The sequence below is a fragment of the Carettochelys insculpta genome, chromosome 18 (genome assembly GCF_033958435.1).
Source record: "Carettochelys insculpta isolate YL-2023 chromosome 18, ASM3395843v1, whole genome shotgun sequence".
Classification (NCBI taxonomy): domain Eukaryota; kingdom Metazoa; phylum Chordata; order Testudines; family Carettochelyidae; genus Carettochelys; species Carettochelys insculpta.
This window is the reverse complement of record NC_134154.1, coordinates 12865681-12888857: the sequence shown is the minus strand read 5'-3', so window position 1 is coordinate 12888857 and position 23177 is coordinate 12865681. Positions and strand designations below refer to the sequence as shown.

General features: G+C 42.6%; 2 protein-coding genes across 9 annotated transcripts in view; one reads left to right on the top strand and one right to left on the bottom strand.

The window, feature by feature from the left end:
- LOC142022828 (uncharacterized) overlaps positions 1 to 5970 on the bottom strand; it is a 77378-nt gene extending 71408 nt beyond the window's left edge. Inside the window, 2 exon segments of the mRNA XM_075013047.1 lie at positions 3507 to 4697; positions 5433 to 5970. Of these exon segments, the coding sequence (XP_074869148.1) occupies positions 3507 to 4697; positions 5433 to 5970 (1729 nt within the window).
- The window catches only part of ARVCF (ARVCF delta catenin family member), a 529785-nt gene that overhangs the window by 167318 nt on the left and 339290 nt on the right, over positions 1 to 23177 (top strand). The gene's annotated exons all lie outside the window — the stretch shown is intronic.

Below are 23177 nucleotides of genomic sequence, written 5' to 3'. Positions count from 1 at the left end.
CAAGGTTTGTAGAAATGGTAATGTGTTCAGAACTCTGAACATGTGTGCTTCCATTGCCTCATAATGCTCTCAGATAATTGCGTCCCACCTTGTTTCCTATCTAAGAGAACTTCCTAAACAAATTAACATACGTTTGTTGCGGGCAAAACAGTTCTCTTCTGAAACCTGTCCCTACTGTAAGGATTAGAACTGTTCTTGCTTTTAACAAAATCATATTTTCAAGTAGCATCTACTTCAGTTTACAAACGTCTGACCATATGTTCCCGTATCTAGCTTGCTAAAAATATAACTTCTTACCCCAAAATTTGCCTCAAAAGCTTCCTATTGGTGTTCAGTCATAGGAAGTTAGTGTAGGGCCACGAAAAAGGTGGAAACAAGATCCACAAACTCAGAATTACTGTGGTGGGATAGAAACAAAGTAAAGCCAAAGTACTACATCTGCTCCTAAGATAAATCCGGCGTGTATCACTACAGAAAATATACAGCAAAGTAAAACTGCATTCAGTAATCCTACAAAATTTACAAAGTGGTGCTACAAAAATTGTCTAACTTACAATGCCCTGGTAGTAAGGGTAACAGAGGGATAGCTGTGTTAATCTATATACTATCAAAACAAAAAAGCAGTAATTTATTTTCTTAGTCTTTAAATTGCTACTGAACTGCTTTTTTGTTATGGTAGTAAGGGAACTTTGAAGGAGCACAGGTATTTTGAAGTGCCTGCAGCTAGACTGCTTGCCAGCACTTCAAAGTTCTTCGAAGTTCACATGGTGAGAATTATGCTAATGAGATGCTGCATATGCAGCACAGCACCTCCTTGCTATTCACCAAGCAGGCTCGTTTACACTCCCCCTTCGAAGGAAGGGGCTAGTGTAGGCGAATCCTTAGGAAGGAAAAATCAAATGTATACTTACAAAATTGGGAATGGCCAGCTAGCTGGGTTGTACTGCTAAAGAGGATCTGGTTACAGTAGATCATAAATTGAATATAAGACCATAATGTGATGCAGTTACAAAAAAGGCTAAGATCATTTTGAGGTATAGAAATAGGATTGCCATATGTATGTAATTGTAGGAGGGAATTGAGTTGCTCTCTTCTGCAGTGGTGAGGCCTCAGCTGGAGTGTTATGTCCAATTTGGTTGCTGCACTTTTGGAAAGATTTAGACAAACTGGACAGAGTCATGGGGAGAGCAAAAAATTGATAAAAGATTTAGAAAACCTGACCTTTGAGGAAAGGTTAAAAATCCTGGACATGTTAGTCCTGAGAAAAGACGACTGAGGAGGAACCAATAGCAGTCCTCAAATATGTTTAGAGCTTTTATAAAAAGGATGTTTATCAGCTGGTCTTCGTGTACATTGATGGTAGAACAAGAAGTAATGGACTTAAATTGTAGCAAAGGAGATTTAAGTCAGATATTAGGAAAGCCTTTCTGGTGATAAGGGTAGTTAAGCTCTGGAACTTCATTTGTAAAATGAGCAAATTTAATCTGGAATCATTGGGGTCTTGTTTAGATAACTGGGGAAAACAACTTTTTCACTAGCTTAGTTCGATGTCTCCTGACACCTCCAAAAACTCCATTTACAGCTATTGTACACACTTTAACATCTTTAGTTTGATTTTCAGCAGGTCAGGTTATATCCTAGACATTGATGTTAAGTGAGGTTTTAATTGGGTTAAGCTAGTTAAGTTTTAGGTAGTTTTCTTTAAAATAAATGCATGCCATATTTTTCTAGTCTAGACAGAACCTGACAGAAGGACACTTATCTAGAATTCCTTTTTCAAACCAGAGCTGCATTCTAAGAGTCTGTCTTGCAATGCAAATTATAAAATGATTGTTTGGATTAAGGCATTTTTCAAGTGTGAACAGTCCATGCTTCCCCTTTTCCTTATGATGCTGTAATTGAATGAGGGAAAATAGTGACTTTTTTCTCCTCTGCCATTCACTTTTAAGTACATATCTCTCTGTATATTTTTAGAGTTTGTCTGTCTGTGCTATGTTTGTTCCAAGAACTCCTCTTAAACTATAAGAGCTATGGCCACAAACTTAAATATGCAGCTTCCTCTTACTCTAGCGTAAACTAAAGTCAGGGTTTGGTTGTTCTGGGAAAGTGGGAAATGCCTGAAATCCCAAGATTTCTCAGAGCATGGAAAGAGAGAGTGGCATAAGCAGCAGGGAAAAATGTGGGGGGTACAGACAGGAGGGACGCAATACTGCGAGTGGCCACTGGGGGCAGCACTTACTTAGACTTAGGTCCACCTGTGCATCTGGGCACATTGGGCAACAAGTGCTTGCCAGCGATTTCAGTCGGCTGCAAATCATTCCGCCTCCTCCCATGATATACCAGTGTTTAATAAGTCTTCCTTAAATGTGGTGCACTAGGTCTTGAGTGGTCTGCCTCTCTTCCTTCTTCCCTCTGCCGGTATCCATCTCATTGCAGTCTTTGGGTGCAGTTGATCTGGCAGATGCAGAACGTGTCCAGCAAACTGCACTCTGTGCTCTGTCACAATATCCTGCAGTGCCCGTGACCTGCATCTTTGTAGCATCTCCTCATTGGTAACGCAATCGTGGTAGGTGACACCCAGGGCCTTTTGTAAGCAACACTGGTGGAATACATTGAGCTTGCATGCTACTCTTGATGTTATTTTCCACGTTTCGCTAGCGTAAATGGTGACTGGCGTGACGATGGTGTTATACAGTTGAACTTTTGTTGCAGTGTCGATTGTTGGTGCAGACCAAATTGGGCGCAGTCTTTGGAACACTGCTGACGCCTTACCGATTCTGCAGTTAACATCTGCCTCGACACCTCCGTCGTTAGACAGAGTGCTGCCAAGATAGGTGAATTGCTGTACTTCTTCTATGGGTTGGTGTCCGACCACTAGTGGTGTGTTTGTCTGAGTGTTCCCAACCCACATCAACTTTGTTTTATCACTATTTATCCTCAGCCCAATTTTCCCGGCTTCTGCTTCCAAATTTGTCATCATGCCTTGCAAGCATTCGCTCGTTTCTGCTAGCAGTACAATGTCGTCTGCAAAGTCCAGATCCATGAGTCGACGCTGATCTTTCCATGAGATACCTAGATGTGCGTCGCTCATCACCTTTCTCATGATGAAGTCCACCGCCAGAAGGAACAAGAATGGAGACAGGACGCACCCTTAAAGCCCTCGGAGTCAATGTTGAAAAAATCTGTCATCCCATTATCGGTCCTCATGCAGCAACTAGAATTTAGGTAAAGATTTCGGAAGATGTTGATGTAGTGTTGTGGGATGCCATATGTTCGCACTATGTTCCATAATGATTCTCTATGAACGCTGTCAAACGCCTTTTTAAAGTTGGTGTAGTTAATTAACAGCGACTGTTGGAACTCGATACTCTGTTCGATGATGTTGCGCAATGTGAAGATCTGTTCACTACACGATCGTCTGCAGCAAAATCCGGCTTGCTCTTCGCGTAGTGTTTTATCCACCACGCTCTGCAACCTCCTGAGTAGGACGGTGCAGAAGACCTTACCTGGGACCGAAAGGAGCATGATACCTCTCCAATTGTTACAATCAGTGACATTCCCCTTCTTTGTTAACTTGATAATCATTCCCTTCCTCCACTTGCCTGGGATGCACTCTGTTCTCCAACATTCATTCAACAGCCCTGTCAGTTCCTGCACCACGGCATTTCCACCATACTTCAATAGTTCAGCTGCAATTTGGTCTAGGCTAGCAGCCTTGTTGTTCTTTAGCGCCTTTATCGTTCTATGTGTTTCCTCAATCGTGAGCATGTCTAGGTCTACTTCCAGCTCATCAGGGAGACTGAAGTTACTGAAGTCGTAGGTTGCAGTTGGGTTCGGTTGATTTAATGTTTCTTTGAAGTGTTCTATCCAGTGCGCATCTTGCTCTTCTTTACTGGGTAAGATCTTCCCATTCTTGTCTTTGATGGGAGAGTTGCTATTGCTTCTTGCTCCTGTTAACTCCCGGACAATACGATATAGTGTCTTGGTGTCACATTTCTTCGCTGCCTCTTGTGCTTCAGTACCTTTATGTTCTAACCATTCTTTCTTGTCAGCGCTACAGCTTTTCTTGACTATATGATCCAGCAACTGGTACTTCGCCACAGCTTCCGCTTTCTCAGCTGGCAACTTTGCCTGATCTCTTTGCCTCTTCACAACCTTACGTTCATCAATCAACTGCCAGGTCCTGTCCTGTATCCAGCGTTCTTTTTGTGTGCCTCTTCTTCGACCAATCATCTCTTCTGCGATCTCAGTCACTGCTCTTTTGAACTGCATCCACTGGTCTTCGAGTGAAGTTTCACGTTGCATTTGTTGAAATCGGTTTCTAAGTTTAAGTTTGTACTGTTCAACTATGGCTTGGTCTCTTAACTTTTCAACTGTATAGGGCCGAGTTGTTTGCTGTTCTTGTTTTCTTTTAAGGCGAAGATGGAGCGATGCCATCAAAAGATGGGGGTCTGACCCGACATCAGCTCCATGGTATACTCTCACATCTAGTAAAGCTGGATGCCATCGTTTACTGATGCAGAAATAGTCTATTTCATTGTTAGTGATACTATCAGGCAACCTCCATGTTTTCTTGTGGATATTCTTGTGTGCAAAATAGGTGTTTCCAATGCACAAGTTGTTGATGCTACAGAATAGTAGTAAGCACTCTCCATGGTCACTCGTTTGTGTTGACGATCCGTACGGGCCAATCACATGTGTTGTCAGATGCTACCAGCGTGGTGCTCTGCTCTCTCCAATGTTGGCATCACTTGGCTGCATGCGTGTGTTCCCTCTGTGCGCTGCCCCAGCTCTGCAGATAGCCAACACAGCAGACCTGAAGAGAACCCCCAATGACCACAGAGTCTAGTAAGGTGCGAAGGCACGTCGGCCAGGTTTATTGCTGTATTGGACACAATAGTAGTTCCCCGTAGACTTCTTAGTCTAAGTCAGGGCATACTACAAATATGCACCCACGATCAATGGACTCGGCTCAGTCAGTGGCAGGACTTTCCACTGCCCCCTCGGCCGGACCCAGACCACACCCCAGGAGTACATTCTTATACACAGGTACAAACAATTTACACATCACTCCTGATGTATTGAGGTACAACCCTTCTACGTAGTCAGGTGCCGCCTCTCACCTTGTACATGTTGGTTTGAACAAAACAACTCTATCCATCATATTACCCTTTTGCCCCTGTCATTGGGATGGGTCGGCCTGTTCTTTCTTATCTGTGGAATGTTCCAGGGTAGGGTGTTCTGGTACCATGTTCCTACTTCAGTATGCTAGGTAGATAAGTTTATGCAGCATCAACCCTCTTCTTGCCAACTTCTGTGAGCAATGCATTCCTTTAGCTCACAGCTGAACTTTGCTTTCTGTTAGCAAAGTCTTGACCATTACTTTGGTTCAGGCCTAAGGCCTCATACTGGGCCTGTACTTACTACAACATGTTCCCATCCCTGTCTTCTGTTATCTATTTGCACGTTCATATCACCTATGAGTAACTTGATATCATGATTGGGAACATCACTGATGGTGTCTTGTAACAGATTGTAAAATGCGTCTTTTTCAGCTTTGTCAGCATCCTTGGTTGGTACATACACTTGGATGATTGTAGTCTTCGCATGCCTTGACTTGAATCTCGCTGTGATAATACGTTTGTTCACTGGCTTCCATCCAACCAATGCCCGTGACGCTTCCTTACTTAATATCAGGCCTACGCCGTGTATATGCTGACTATTGTTCCCTGAATAAAGAATGGTTTTCCCATCACTAACTAGCCTATTACTTCCTGTCCATCTCATCTCGCTAGTGCCTAAGAGGTCCATTCGATAACTGTCAAATTCACGGAGTAATTGCGCTAGCTTTCCTCATTGGAATAAGGTCCTTGAATTCCATGTTCCAATTTTTGTTGTGGTTTTGGCACTTAAAATCGAGCTCTGCATCAGGTACTGAACTTCCTTTCGGCTTTCATCCAGCACCGTCATAAAAAAAGAGTCGATACCTTCGCACCAAGTTAATTTTTGTTTATTTTGTTTGGTTGCACTTGTTGTTTCTGTAGCAATTGGTAGGTGTTACGGGATTGAGTTGCTAGCCCGACGCCCAACCTTCTTCCTTTTTCATCCGGGCTTAGGACCGACAATGGCAGAGTTTGGGGACAGCAACAGCACCAGAAAAGAGGCCAGCAGGGCTGGGGCTCTGCCTTCATGCCTGCCAAAAAGACTGGATAAGTAGCTCCCCTGCTCCAAACCCAGAGCCTGCTCTCTGCCCCCATGAAGAGCATATAGGCTGCAGAGGGGGCTGGTGGAGGGAGAAGCAGTCCCCAGGCAGCCTGTAGGCCATGGGAGGAGATGCCTAAGGCTGAAGGCAGCCCCTTGAACATTGCCCCACCCAGACAGCCTGCAGGCCATGGGGAGGGGGACTGCTGGAAGGAGGGACAACTGGAGAGAGGGGGCAGACCCTAGAACCTGGCTCTCCCCAGACGACCTACAGGCCCCAGGGGGGTTAGCCCTCTGGAGCCTGCTCCCCTCCTTGGACAGCCTGCAGACTGTAGGGGCCCAGCTGGAGAATGGGCAGCCCCCAGACACCTACAAACTACAGGATGGGGGTGCTCGAAGCTGGAGGCAGCCCTGGAACAGGACCCTACCCAGACAGCCTGCAGGACCTGGGATGCTGCTGGTGGGGGGGGGGGCAGTTGGAGAGGGCAGGACCCAGAGCCTAGCCCACCCAGACAGCCTGCGGACCATGGGGCAGCTGGAGTTGGCCCCCCTCTCTTGATAGTCTGCAGCCTACAGAGGGGCTGATGGAGAGTGGGACGACCCCCAGGCAGCCTGGAGGTTGTGGGGGAGGAGAAGCCCCTTGGAGGCTGGGGGCTGCTCCAGGAGCCTTGCCCCCACATGCAGCCCCGGATCCTCCCTCCCAGGAGGAGTCGCTGGGTGGGGAGCACAGCCACGGGGCTCATGGAAGAAGATGCCACCATAGCAGTGTTATCCTCACCACCACAGGGGGCCCTAGTACCACCCACCTCCTTGCCCCATGTCTTGGGACCCCCTGCCCTAACTTCTGCACCCCCCACCTTCCTTGACTTCCACCCCCCACCCTCTGCTTTGAGCCCCACATCAACGCTCTGTCCTAGGCCTATTATGTCTTCTCACCCCAAACCCTCACTCCAGCCTCCATTTTTCTTCGCTTTTGAGAAATGCTATCATTGAAAATACTTTTCATTTATTTTCAAAATATTACTTCAATTAAAGAGCCGAGCAACGCCGGGGTACATCTTCTACTGTAAAATAAAAACACTGTGTAATTGTTTCCTGCAGCCATTGTATCAATTAGAACTATTTCCTGCATGGTGGACACCACTAAAAAATTCAGTGTTTTCCAGAGTTAACACATCATGGTTTGACATACCACAGTTATTTCCTGGTGTAAGTAAGGAGAAATGCTGTGGCATCTGTGTGACAGTTGTTGACTTTTTAATTGTAAACACAATCCATATCATACACAATATCTGTCTTCCTTGTGTAATTCAAAAAAGCATGCTATTTTTCACAAACCATGCATTCATTGCATGGTAATTCCATGGTAACTTCCATTATTGATTCCATGTTCTCTCCAGAGATGAGTGAAATCATGCAGTTTCCCTGTTTCCCTTTTATATACAATAAAGCAAGAAATTATACGTTACTGTATTGGATTGAGAGTTTTATCGAATTATGTTGCTATGTTCCATTGCTCAGGTAACAAGATGCTCATGTTATTCTTCCCTCAGCTCTCCAGATTTAGTACGTTTGGTTTCTGCAGCCTGATTTATTTGTTTGTAGAGAAGGAAAAGACTCTAATTGCTGAATCAGATTATTTATGTATGTCTATGGGATGAAGCTGCACAAGTTAGCAAAAATTATCTTGTGAGGCCGCATCTGGAATATTGCGTCCAGTTCTGAGGCCCCCAGTATAGAAAGGATGTGCATGCGCTGGAGAGGGTCTAGCAGAGGGCAATGAAAATGATTAGGGGGCTGGAGCACAAGACCTGTGAGGAGAGACTGAGGTACTTGGGCTTATTTAGTTTGCAGAAGAGAAGAGTGAGGGGTGATTTGATAGCAGCCTTCAACTTCCTGAAGGGAGGCTCTAAAGAGGATGGAGAGAAACTGTTTCCTGTAGTGATGGATGGCAGAACAAGGGGCAATGGTGTAAAGTTACAGAGGGGAAGGTGTAGGTTGGGTATTAGAAAAAGCTATTCATCAGGAGAGTGGTAAAGTACAGGAATGAATTACTTGAGAGGTGGTGGAATCTCCCTCTGTAGAGGTTTTTAAGTCCAAGCTTGACAAAGTCTTGATTGGGATGATTTATTTAGGGTTGATCCTGCTTTAAGCTGGGGGCTGGACTCTATGATCTCCTGAGGTGCTTTCCAGCCCTATGATTCTATGATCCTATGAAATTAGAGATTATAATAATTGAATTTCAAGGTATTCAGGATATGGCAGATTCATGATTCCTATCCAATCTTAAAATTATGCATGACAGCAATATCACTGTAAGTTGAAATACACCAATTAGTGTGTGTATGCACAGATGCTTATCTGATACGAATACTCCAAAATGATGTCATTTGTAGCCATTTTATTTTTTATTCAGATTCATTTTCTGTTGTTCAGGCAACGCATGATGCAAACTTGCCTACACCTTAAATCTCTCTACAATCATGAGCATAATAAATTGTGCATGCAAGAAACCACAACTGCATGGGCCCATGTGTACCATTATTCAGGAGTTTAAATTTTAATGCAGATTTTACAGGGGGAAGTATCTGTTCATTTGAAAATTTCCCCATATTTAATAGTCCATCTTGGCGGTCACTCGATAATGAGCAGGACATCTTCATGTCACCCTCCTATTTGCGAGTCTGTTGATGGCTGACCAGCCTGGTTCTGGAGCTGCAGATTTTGTCACAGGAGGGGCAGGTGTTGGCAGCTGTTGAAGGGTCATGGGGCAGTTTTTGAGGCTCTTTTTTCTCTGCCTTTCTTTGGCTGTACTGTGGCGGGACATGTCAAATTGCATCACCCTGTCACAGATTACCATTCTCCACTAGAGACAGTCCAGGGCAAGTTCTCCCAAGTGTCAACAGCAATGCCTGACTTTTTCAAGTGTGCCTTCGGCATGTCCTTACATGCTTCCACTGGCCCCTATGGCTCCTCTGTCCTTCCTCCAACTCGGTAAACAGAAAGTTTTGGTAGGTACTAATCAGATTTAATAATAATAATAACAATAATAATAATAATGTATTGATAATTTAATAATACTTAGTGCTAATATAGCACTTTTTATCAGAAGATCTCAAAGGGTGCATCTACACTTGCATTCCTCTTTGAAAGACGCATGCAAATTAGGGAAATCAAAAATGCAAATGAGGTGCAGATTTACATATCTGGCCCCTCATTTGCGTATTCCTCTTTTGAAAGAAGAAAAGCAGTGTAGATACTGCTCTTTCAAAAGTAAATCCCATCTTTGAAAGAATCCTTCTTCCCTCTTTTTTATGGGAAGAAGGATTCTTTCAAAGATGGGGTTTTCTTTCAAAAGAGCAGAGTCTACACTGCTTTTCTTCTTTAGAAAGAAGCTCTTTTAAAAGAGGAATATGCAAATGAGGTGCCACATATATGAATCTTCACCTCATTTGCATTTTCGATTTCCCTAATTTGCATGCCTCTTTTGAAAGAGGAATGCAAGTGTAGACGCATGCAAAGTGCCTAAAGGAAGGCAAGTAACCACACTTTTACAGAGGGAGTAATTTCCCCAATGTCTAATAGTGCTTCAGAACGAGTAGCAGAACCCAGATTCTTTGACCTTTGATTCTATTCACTGAACTAAATGATTTCCCTTATCTTCAGAGTCCCTGTCTTAGGAATCCTCTGCATATAAATATTAAAGTTAGGGATCATGCCATTTATTGAGAAGCAATATGATGCATGGTTGAAGCTTGGAAGTAAAGATCACAAAATCACTTCAGTTCCAGCTTTTGCATAGTCATACCTTTGAGGCAAGACACTTAACCATTCTATGCACCTGTTTCCTGTTGAAAAATAGAGATGATCATTTTCTCACCTTTGTGTTGAGCTATTTAGATGGAAAAAGCTCTGAATGCAAAATGTTTTACAATAAATATAATTGTACTATTCACTTCTTACAGTCTCCTTCATTGGTGGAATGATAAGTGTCCCTCCACTCTCCAGATGTGGCGGGTGCTTCATGTTCTGTATCACATGATTTTTTAAGTATTTTAAACTTGCCTTTTAGCACCTCTCTGACAGCAGCCTAAAACAGGGAAGGAGGGGAATTCTGACAAAGAATTCAGTGAGTTAATTATCCTCTTGAGTTGTCAGTTTGGAATGCCAGCAAAATGCCAGTTGTCTTTACAAGATATGTTTGCTTTTTAGCCCAGGTGTGAAATGACTGATGATAGACTTCAGAAGTGGTGAAATACACTCTTTTTATCCTACATTTATATTTCATACTTTCAGTTAAAGGTATAATTGTAGGTGCTATTTACCATTGTGCTGCAGTCTGCCTCTCATGTCTTTGTGGAAAGACTGGATCATCTTGAGTAACCGTGGAGTACAACCTATTTTGTGGAGCAGTTTGAACAGTCCATCCCTGCTGACCAAGTCGAAAGCTTTGGTTAGATCGATGAAGGCAGTATAGAGTGGCTTCCTCTGCTCCCTGCATTTGTCCTGCAGTTGCCTCAGAGAGAAGACCATGTCAACGGTAGATCTCTCTGCGCGGAATCCGCACTGTGATTCAGGATACACCCTCTCAGCAATCTTCTGGAGTCTGTCGAGGATGACGCGAGCAAACAGTTTACCAGTGATGCTTAGGAGGGAGATTCCACGGTAGTTGTTGCAGTCGCTTCTGTCTCCTTTGTTCTTATACAAGGTTACGATGTTAGCGTCGCGCATGTCCTGTGGAACCTCTCCCTCTCTCCAGCACAGGCACAGTAGCTCATGTAGGGGTTCCAGGAGAGTGTCTGTGGCACACTTGATAACCTCTGGTGGTATACCATCCTGGCCCGGGCCCTTTCCTACTGCAGTGTTGTCAGTGGCTTTCTTTAGTTCATCCACCGTTGGTTCCTGATCCAGTTTGTCCATTACTGGTAGGAGTTCGACGGCATTGGGGGCTGAGTCGACCAGAATGTTCTCGTGTGAGTACAGCTCGGAGTAGTGCTCGACCCAGCGCTCCATCTGTTTGGCTTTGTCAGTGATGACTTCACCAGATTTGGATTTCAGAGGTAGCATCTTGTTCTGGGTGGGTCCTAATGCCTTCTTGATGCCCTCGTACATTCCCCTGAGGTTACCAAAGTCAGCACTGGTCTGGATGCCGCTGCATAGCTTGAGCCAGTAGTTGTTGGCGCAGCGCCTGGCCATCTGCTGTACTGTTTGTCTGGCTGCTCTGAGCACTTGCAGGGTATTCTGGCTTGGTGAACGTTTGTACTCCATGAGCGCAGCACACTTTTTTCGATGGTTGGAATCATCTAATCGGAGTTAGCTTCAAACCAGTCATTTGTGTTTCTAGCCCTTTTTCCAAACACCGACAAGGCCGTGTTGTACATTGTATCCCTCAGATGCTGCCATCTGGATGTCACATCAGCACCCCCAGGGTTGCTGCGCAGATTCTCCTCGAGGGTCACTCTGAACTTTTCAGCTCTCTCTGAGTTGGCCGTCTTTCTGGCATCGATGCAGGGCCTTCCAGTTGGTTTAGAGCGGTGCAGCTTCTTGTGAATCACCTTGAGTTTGGAGCAAACTAACGAGTGATCCGTATCAAGATGATCCAGTCTTTCCACGAAGACATGAGAGGAACTGTCCAATACAATGGCACATTATCGGATGCTTTTCGCATCAGGAGCGGCGTCAAACAAGGATGTGTCATTGCTCCGACATTGTTCGGGATCTTCTTCGCACTCCTCCTTAAACACGCCTTTGGATCTTCAACAGAGGGCATCTTTTTGCACACAAGATCTGATGGGAAACTGTTTAATCTTGCAAGGCTGAAAGCTAAATCTGAGATGTGGGAAGTCCTCATCAGAGAGATGCTGTTCGCAGATGCTGCTGCTGTCGTGTCACACACAGAAGACCAGCTTCAGAAGCTGCTGGATCGGTTCTCCAAAGCATGCAAGGACTTTGGGCTCTCCATCACCCTAAAGAAGACAAATGTACTTGCTCAGGATGTTGCTGATTCTCCATCAATCAGCATTGACAACTATACTTTAGAGGTAGTCCACGAGTTCGTTTACCTCGGGTCCACCATCACTGACACCCTGTCCTTGGAGACTGAGCTAAATAGGAGGATTGCTAAAGCAGCCACAACTCTGTCCAGACTCAGCGAGAGAGTGTGGAATAACAACAAGCTGTACACTCACACCAAAATGTAAGTCTACAGAGCCTGCATCCTCAGCACCCTCCTTTACGGCAGCGAGTCTTGGACCCTGTATGCCCGCCAGGAAAAGAGGCTGAACGTCTTCCACTTGCGCTGCCTCAGGCGCATCCTTGGAATATCGTGGAAAGACAGTGTCCAACACCGCCGTCCTTGAGCAAGCTGGAATCCCAACCATGCACACCCTCCTCAGGCAGCGGCGGCTCCGCTGGCTTGGCCACATCCACAGGATGAATGATGGAAGGATCCCAAAAGACATTCTGTATGGTGAGCTAGCCTCTGGCAAAAAACCTCCCGGACGCCCCCAGTTATGCTACAAAGATGTTTGCAAGAGAGACCTCAGGGAAGCAGACATCAAGCCAGACAGCTGGGAGGAGCCTTCAGAAGGGTGAGTTGAAGATCAGACAGCTAGCAAAGGAGAAGCGAGCCCACAGAAAGCACAGCAAGGACCTGCCAGACACCCATTACATATGCACCAGATGCAGCAAGGAGTGTCACTCTCGTGTGGTCTTCACAGTCACAGCCGACGCTGCAAATGAGGATGCTGAACGGAACTACGAAGGGCGCGATCCATAGTCTGCATAGACTGAAGGATGCTACTACTGCAGTCTGCCCTACAAAAACATTTTCTCTGCTCTTGTAATCATTTTAACTTTGTTGAGGGGAGGACATCACACGTCAATGCTTATACGATTCTATTGTGTTCTTCGCTGCAGGTGGATTCACAAGCAGGAACTCGAGAAATTTTGAAGTTCCTTGTAGTTGGCGCCTTAGTCTTATCTAGATTACACATAATGAAAATATTCACCTGGAAAAAGAGCTTGGGCTCTGAAAGTCAAGCTGAGTTCTTGACACTTTGCATATCACCAGTAATATGGATTTTGTCGGTCAAAATTTACCCTCCCTGACAGTTGTGCAACTCTGTTGCCATTAATGACTTTCAGCAGTGTAACTTACTTGCTCAGAAGAGCCTCCCTGGCTGCAGTGGGGTGCTAGTTGCATCAGGGTAGAGGAGAAAGTGAAGCAGTAATGGTGTTACCTCCTTGTGAACAGCCTGTGGGGATGAAGGCTTTTGAAGGGTGCTGTTGAGGATGAGCACAGTGATTTGAAGGCCTTCCCCAGGGAGTGCTGAATGTAGGAAAGACTTTGAAGGAGATTCAGAGCTTGTCCCCTAGAATTCTAAGTGCTCCAGCTCTCTGCATAGAAGCTGGAGAGCCCAGATGGCAAGTGATTGTTATTCCAAACTGCTACAATTTGGTTTAAGGAAAACTGCAGCAACTTTAACTGTGGAGCAGTTTAACAATCTTCAAACATTATTCCTGGAGTAGGTTCCACGTAATCCCTGTATGCAATAAATACGAAAAGTCTAGTAACCTAGTCAGGTCATGGCTTGTAGACCAAGAGACAGTTTCATACTCACACGCTTATGTGAACTATTTTTTTTCCATCAAGTGGTGGGGTCAGGGGAGACCGGTCATGATCCAGTAAATTTGATTGTCATGCACAGAAACTTTATTTTGGATAGCAAAATCCTGATGGGCTCACCTAGCAAATGTGGAGGGATAATCCATTTCTTAACTTTTAAAACATTCTCCATGCAGATGCTTAATTATAAAATATGTGATGTCTGAATGAGCTTTGTGTGCTACTTAAGCTGCAACATTATTTTTGGGTAAGGGCAGGCCTGGTACTTGGAACTGAAATTGACAAAAGCATGAGTTTATTACAGAATTGAAGCATATCCTGCAACTTAACAGGTTAAGAATATCAAAATAATGCTTATTCTTTTTCGAGACAGTCATGTATTAAATCCTTTTAAAATCTTGGCAGAGCATTGCTTTAAGCAACAGGGCCATTACTGTGATTCCATTCAGCTTAATTTATGCAAACTTGACAGTTTCAATAAATTGCACCAATAAAACCTTTGTTCCCAGGAAGCCAAGTTGTAGTTTAATTCTTAAATCTTTGGAATGCTTCTGGATTTCCATGACAGTTGGATGGGGTTCATTTCCTCAACATTGGATCCCCATGGCAGATGAATCAGTAAAAGCTTTCCTGCTGAAAGTTTTTTTTTCTCAAAGGCTTAAAAAATACCTACATTAAAGGAGTGTTGAGGTTATGAGCCCAAACTGCAAAAGGATTAAAATTCACAGTTAAGTATCAAGCCTCTAATACCATGACACAGTGGAGCACATCAGAGTAATTTTAACCATTGTGGTGTTTGTATTAGAATTTTGATCCCGATTTGGGAATTCCCATCCTCTTATTGGTTTAAGTCATAATGCTTTGGGTGAATTTTCTCTGAATTCACATTCAGTGCCAAATCATGCCATCCTTGGACCGGCCTCTGTCTAAGTAAGAACTGGGGCAAGACGACAGTGTTAGGTTCCAGATGTCAGGCGTATTGTAATAACTGTGGTTAAGATTAAAACTTTGTCACGTTTATTTTTGTTAAAAGTCACAGACACATTATGTGCACTAAACAGAAATTCACATGAGCCTGTAATCTGTCTGAGACTTCCACAAAACATAAATGGGGATGAGGAGGGCAGAGGAATGAAAACTAGAGCCACATCTGGAGGGCAAGACTAAGTCCCTCTGCTGTACTGGTGGGAAGGAGCACACATCCCAATCTTCATCCAAAACCGTGGGGCGGAGGTGCACAGCTCCAGCCCTGGCCACAGCCACAGGCGGGAGGACGGGGGCACATAGCCCCAAGAGAAGCCATAGTGTAGGAGCACACAGACTGGTTTTGGCCCCAGTAGTAGCCTCTGAGACCCAAAACCAACAAAACCCATGGTGGTCTGGTAAAGTCATAGAATCCTTGGCTTCTGTGACCTCCATGACTAAATCCTATCCTAAATTGTGGTGCGTATGCCAGCTATAAGGGAATTTGTGCCATAGTTCTCTGTTACAGAAAACAGATAAAATGGAACCCCCATTATATGCTTAAAAGATAGTGCCAACATTTTTGGGCTACGTCTACACTAGAGAGTGTTGTAGACAAAACTGGGGCATAGACATAAAAATTTACGGAGCATCTACACACAAAATGCATTTTGTCGACAGAAAGTGTACACACAAAAGCTGTGTAGGTGCTCCCGGGGCCCTTTTGTCAACAGACAGGATCAAAAGATCGATTTGCTTTTAGATGTAGATGCGATCTGCCAGCAGAAGTTTTGTTAGAACATCTCTTCTGAAAGTAACTTCTGTAGATAGATGCTTTTAGTGTGGATGTAGCCATACAGAATGATCAAAATCTGTGGAATGGTGGTATATTTTTACTTACAGAGCCAGCTAATATAAACTTGTTTTCCGTGCAGAAAGTCTTTGACTTCTTTTCCTCGTTTCTTCCAGGCACAGTGGAAAACCCATATGTTTTTTTGTCCCCAGTGGTTCTATGGAGAAGGATTAGAGATGATGGCAGTTTACTTTGTTCTTATGATGGGTAAATATTAGCCCTTTTTCATTATGTGGGCAGGCCAGTATATTGCAGCCTTGCAGAATTCTGTGCACCCACTTGCTTAAGGTGATTTAAATTTTTTGACAAGCAAGTAAAATATCATTAGATTTAGCATTACCATCAGTCATGACGGTAAACTGGAGGCGGGTAGACTTTGTGCCTCAGGTGGTAAAATTTCATGTAAATTTTGCAGGACTGTTATGTTATATATTGTCCTCATAGTATGCATTTTATTTTCTATATTTTAAACTTGTGAAGTGCCTAGAGCCAGTGACATTATCTTGGCTGTAAGTCAATATTAATATTCATTATCTCACTTCTCACTGATTTTGAAGCTATTTATATGAAGATGTTTTCCCCATTTTAAACAGACTCTGTCTGTCATGTTGAGGTTCCAGTCCAATGTCTTTGGATTCGTGATTCTTTCATGGCAGTTCACCTGTGATAGCACAAAAACTAGACAATAACAGGCAGGAAGTGTAAGAAAATTTGCACCTGCACACCAATAGCTTGATGGGGTCTTCTAATGATCTATTAGAGATATTCTAAATCTGCTTGCAAAGTTCCCCCACACTCATGGAACTATACACTATTGCTTGCAGTTGCTTAGCTGTTTGTAATAAATAGGTGTTCATTCAGATTAGAAGCACAGATGGAAGCCACATTCTGTATCTTAAATCTGAAGGTTATAAATATTTAAGATGCAAATCAAATCTGTGCAGCAGAATTATTACTTCTGTACTTTTGACAGTTAGGCCTATTCAGTTTTTATCACGCTTGAGGCTGCTAAACGGACACCGTCAGTGCTGGCAGCACTAAAATTAGATCTGCCACTTCTGTTTTTGGTTTGTGGGCACTCCTGTCGCATTGCCCTCTGTTTTACCTGCTGCATTTTTCTGAGCAAGGAGAGGGTTTGAAATGTGATGAGCAGTGTTCTTGAACAGCAAGTCTCTTGTAAGTCTCCATATTCTCCTTTTCCTCTGAGACTGGAACAGACAGATCAGCACTGCAGCATGATGTGCCCACAGTGTCAAATAAATCCCATGCCTTGTTTGTTATTTCTACCTGTTTTAAAATTTTTATTTTGTTAGGGGAACGAAAGAAAAGGGTTAGCATCTATTCATCGTACAAAACTTTTAGCAAATAGGAATGGTAAATGACCTCAAAACTGGTGAACACATAAGGTCTTCAAGCAGTGCTTATGGGGATCTGATCAGACCATGAATAATAATACTGCCAACATCTCAACCAGTGTCAGGAACTATGGTGATGAAAGTGGTGTAAATGCTTAGATGAAATAAGCTAGACAGACAGCTGGCAGGGTCATTGCCAGCTCCGTGTGTGCATTAAAATGTGGATCATGCTTCCTAACCTTAGGTTCTACCATAGAATGCCCTTCCATGGCTCCTGTCATGAGGGACAGGAAAGAGGGAGTATGGAATTGATTTTGCTGACGATGTCACCCTTCTTTCACACCAACTTGAAAGCATGGAAGAAAAGGTCACTACATTAGACAGAATTGCCTCAATGACTAGGCTGAGCATTAACATGGGAAAGACCAAGACAATGAGGATCAACCAATCCAACAACATCATCACCACACTGGGTTGGAATAACTTGGAAGTTTTGGAGCAGTTCACCGACTTGGGGAGTATTATGGGCAGAGACAGAGGAACAGAAAAGGGTATCAGTGCCAGGATAGGGAGAGCAACAGCTGCGTTCAAGATTTTTCATCTCATGTGGAGTTCACAAATATCTGCGAGACAAAACTGCAGCTCTTCAACACAAATGTGAAGAGTGTGCTGTTGTATGGATGCAAGACCTGGTGTACTGAAAAGTCTTAAATCACAAGCTAAAGACATTCATAAACAGATGACTGAGGCATATTCTTCACATCAAATGGTAAGACTGTCACAAATGAGGAGAGCAGGATAAGAACCACTTGATGCTCTAATCAAGAGAAGCAAGTGGGGATGGCTAGGCCACATTCCGGAAGACGATCATCCAGCATAGTCTGTCAAGGTCTCAAATGGAACCCGTAAGAAAAAGTGCAAAAGAGGAAGACCTCAGACAACATGGAGAAGATTTACTGAGATTGAAGGACAACAACTGGGGTACTCCTGGAGTCAGCTGGAAGTTTTGTCCCAGGACGGAGTGAAGTGGAGGAGACTTGTAAATGACCTATGCCCCATTCGGAGTACAAGGGTTTAAATCAAGTAAGTCATGGTTTTTGTCAGGAACCAGAATTACGTCTGGAAATCTCCCCCTAAAAGTCATCCTGCTTTGGATCAGCTCCATTAGAGTCACACATTTACGCCAATAGTGAATTTAGCACAGTTAGTCTGTCTTGATATTTAATACCTGTAATTTGCAAATGATGTAATATGGTTTTATCACTAAAAATTAGTTTTGAAGAGTGTGCTCCAAAATGGATCTTGACTTGTTGCCTTTATAAGGAATCTTAGACTGTGCTTACTTTCTGGGCCTAAACTATGGTATGTACATTAAATCTCAGAATAGTAACAGAGGCTATGTGTACACTGAAACAAAACTTTGAAATGGCCATTTCAAAGGTTACTAATGAGGCACAGAAATGCATATTCAGTGCCTCATTATCATGCCACCAGCTGCAGCTCTTTGAAATTGCTGCTTTTTGCTGCCGCACAGCTCATCCAGACAGGGGTCCTTTTCAAAAGGACCCCACCAACCTCGAAATCCTGTTATTCCTATCAGCATGCTAATGAGATGCTGAATATGCATTTCAGCACCTCATTAGTAGTCTTCGAAATGGCCATTTGCATGGCCATTTTGAAGTTTTGTTTCAATTTACACATAGCCAGAGAGATAGCTGTGTTAGTCTGTATTCTGTCAAAACAAAAAGGCAGTCCAGTAGCACTTTAAAGACTAACAAAATAATTTATTAGGTGGTAAGCTTTCATGGTGGGTCTGTCCCACAAAAGCTCACCATCTAATACATTATTTTGTTAGTCTTTAAAGTGCTACTGGACTGCCTTTTTGTTTTGAATTCTCAGAATGAAACTGCTAACATATAAAGAGGAAAGTTATTGATATAAAATTACTGATGAGAAGCTAACTTTCAAATTTGCTCTGAATTTTGATGGTGCTAAACTTTTTGGGTTTTTTCCCCCTTTCAGCATGCAGAGTCTCTCTTCCATGAGATGTCATTCCAATGTCAAGAAACCCATGTATGTGTTGGTACACCCATTTCCAAAAGTGGGTTCTGATTTTGAGTAATCAACTGGGGGTACCCATGTGACCCAATTTTTCAGATGTGCGGAGCATCTGCAGTTCTAACTGAAATCAGTGGTCCCAGCAAGGGCTCAATTGCTATGAATGTTGGGCCAAATTTTCATTTAAATTTGTGCACCCAAATAAAAGTTTACAGTATTTTGAAAAAATGAGTCCTAAATATCTAGCCATTCACACTAAGTACTCATGGATATCACAGATTAGGGAAGACAGGAAATAACTAATCAATAGCCTTCTTAGATTATAAACTGAATCCTGCTTACTTTTCTTGAGCATATATTCCCATGTCAATCTCTGGTACTGCTTGTACAGTTCAGAAAAACAGGATTTTTGTCAGAAGGGTAGCCATGTTAGTCTGAATCTGCAGAAACAACAAGAAGTCCTGTGGCAACTTGTAGACTAACAGATATTTTGGAGCATGGGTTTTGTGGGCAAAGATCCGCTTAGTCAGATGCAATGTAGTGGAGATTCCAGAGGCAGGTCTAATTATACAGGCTCTTGGAAAGGAGGGAGTCCCAATTGAGTGGAAGGCCAGAGTTGTCGAGGTCAGTTCAGTTGGGGAAGTAGGCCACATCTTCCACCAGCTAATGTGGAGTTATGAACACCAAAAGAGAAGAAACTGCTTTTGCAGTTGGCCAGCCATTCCCAGTCTTTCCCATGTGCCAGCAATGTCCCTCTGCCATATACATTGGCCAGACTGGACAGTCTCTATGTATAAGAATAAATGGACACAAATCAGATATCAGGAATGGTAACATACGAAAGCTTGTAAGAGGACTCGTCAGTTTCCCTGGACACTCAGTACCAGATTTAAAAGTAGCCATCCTGCAGCAAAATAACTTCAAAAACAGACTCCAAAGGAGACTGCAGAACTACAATTCATTTACAGATTTGACACCATCAGTCAAGGGTTGAACAAAGACTGGGAATGGCTGGCCAACTACAAAAACACCGTTTCTTCTCTCTTGGTGTTCACACCTCCACATTAGCTGCTGGAAGTGGGCCATATCCTCCCTGACTGAATTAACCTCATCAGCTCTGCCCTTCCTCTTGATTGGGACTCTCTTCTTTTCATGAATCTGTATAAAAGGGATTTTTGTCCTTATAAGAGCACTTAGCAGGAATAGTACACAATTCTAGATGGTAATTATGTGACTTAAAGCCCACGCAGCATCTTGAAAACAAATCTCTTCTATGCCTATAGAAATTAGGAAATTAGGAAGTTGAAAAAATATCAAGCATTGCTGAAACTGTCTCATCGTTAGAAATATGGTCATTATATCATAATAACAATTTCAAGGAAGCATGTGCAATATTGACACTGTCTCTGTTTACTCCTCCTCAAGTGCCATATGCTGTCCTTCATCCACATGCCTAAAACCCGTTGATATGCAGGAATTGTTCCTACTATTTGTAGTCTGAGATTGTTTTTTTCCTCAAAACTATGTGATTTGAATGCTAGGTTTGTATTGAAATTAACGGTTTTCTCACATCCTTGGGATCTTTGAAAAATTCATCAATTTTGTTACAGCCACAAAGGGTGTGGATTTTTCTAAGAATTATTTTGCAGTTGATCTTTCATTTGCAGCTGCCTCTTTTCTTTTCTGTCAGAGTTATTTAGTAGGATGTTATCAGCTGCATTTTGCCATAGCCCATCACTTTGCTTTCCCTGCTTGTGTATTCTTTCCTAGCAATGGTCTCCATAGTAGCTGAATCAGGTACCAAAGCGCTATCCTCAGAAGATCTCTAGTTTCAATTACTTATTTCAAACCTTGTTATGCTCTTTCTAGGCAAGTTCTTGTAACAGCCACACGACAGGAAGGCACTCAAAGGGATAAATACAATGATTCAGGCTCTTATTGACTCTATTTTTATCTTAGTTCCAAATGAACATTGGCATAAGCCTACATTGCCAATTCTCACTTGGCATTGCTGCTTCTGTTGACAGAGTGAGAGCATGGATCCCTTAGGCTTCTTCCTTGCCAGTTTTGCAGTGTTCTTCCTACGCAGAAAGTGAATTTATATCAGCAAGTTTCACGTGCTAGGCTTTGTGGCACGTGCTACACTTTTCAGTATTAGTGTCTGGTTAGTTATTTGGATTCTAGGTTGGTCTTTCAAAGAACTGTTTGATCTCTTGTTCATGCCTCCAGAGTTAATCAAATGCAGTGTTAGGGACAGAGTGAGATCAGGCTGTTATTGAAGATAGCTATAGTCAGTTTGCTATAATTGCTAATTTTCCTGTGCTCTGTGATTTGATAGTTAAAGGGGAACTGGCAAGTATTCTCATAACTTCGTATTTTAACCTTGTTTTTGTATCCTCTCATATCCTGGAACACATATTTTCCTGATCAGTTTTGTCAATTTAGGGGATAGATTTTCCTCCTGTATTTTTAAAAAAAGAAGTCAACAAACCCTTGAAATTAACAAGGTTAATTGCTGTCAGCGTAGTTGCAAAAACAGGGTTTGTTAATTTATTCTCCCATAGCTGGCCAAGCAGATGAACACAAAACCTTGTAGATCCTAAGAAAATAGTTCTAAAATGTCTGCAAGAAGAGCATAATAAATGTCCCACATCAGCAACGGTAAACTAGACAATGAATATCAGTTAACATCCATCATCAAGAGAATGGAAGCAATATGGTCCAATAGATCAATGTATGGGGAATCAGGAGGAACAGATTTTATTCCAGCTTTGCAGTTGATTTACAGCACTAGCATAAGCCAAACATGGGGCTGTGTCCCTTTAAAAAAATCGTCAGTTTATAAATTGCACAAGGTACTATCGTTTCGATAGTGATTGCCTGTTTTTCACCCTTTGAATATAGCTTATTTTGATATGTATCTTGCTTTTCTAGGGGCACTGGGCAAATGGCGTAGTGGTCTTGTGATTTTAGTGAGAATTTCCTTTGAGTTTTATTATGGAATGAATAACACAATGTGTATATGAGATAATTTAGCAAACACTGGTGCTTTTCTGATTTGTCCACCTTGAGTACTATTTTTGGTTCTCTGTGCCTTAAATATTGAGTCTGTTCTGGTATGGCTATGATCTGAAGAAGTGGGTCTGTCCCACGAAAGCTCACCTAATGAACTATTCTGTACATCTTTAAGGTGCTACTTGACTGCTTTTTTTTGTTTTGATAGTATATAGACTAGCACAGCTTTCTCTCTGTAACTGGTGCCTAAGTTTCTTACAAGGTATTCCATATTCCTACTTCGGCATACATATGGTACAGAAAGTACTATAGCTTTGACTTTCCAGATGAATGCTTAGAACTCATTTTATTTCTAACCCAACATATGTACATAATTCTATAGCTGCTGAACTCCATAACCTGAGAATCTGTTAGAAAATTGGACATGTTTATAGTTTTTTTTCAGTTGAAAATATATTCTCAGTGATCCCATATTTTATTTCTTTAAGATCTGGGTATTCACATACCTGGAAATTAATATGTCCTGGTCCACTTTAGTAACTCTTTCTGTTGTAAAAAGTAGTTGAACAAAACTATGCCACAAGTCTTAATGTGATAGCTTCCCATTAAGTAACCTAGATTCATCAGTGTGGTTGCCCAGCAGTTTGATCCTATTAGAAATGAAACATAGTGCTTGACACATACTCTGGATTTGGACCACAAATATGTTTAAAAAGCTCTTTTAGTAATCTTTCATTTGTTGTATATGTGGCTTGGTTTGTCAGTAAGGTGAGTAAACTTTGATCTATAGCAATTACAAATGATGCACTTCTTCTTTGCTTATTATCCATCTCACTATTTCTTTACATTGATGGGTCTCAGTGGTTGAGAAATATTTATAGCTCCCTCGTCTCATGATTGGTTTTCAGTGTAGAGTGCTACAACATTTCACCTTCAATTTTCACCTTCTTCCTTGGGTCCGTTTATATTAACAATCTAAATCTGTGCCTGTGCAATGCTGTTCTACATGTATGACTTAAGTCCAAGGTAGAACTTGTGTCTTTTGCTCTCTTCCTGTGAACATCCCATCGCTTTTCTGGCCAACGTCAATCAGTATGTCCTTCTT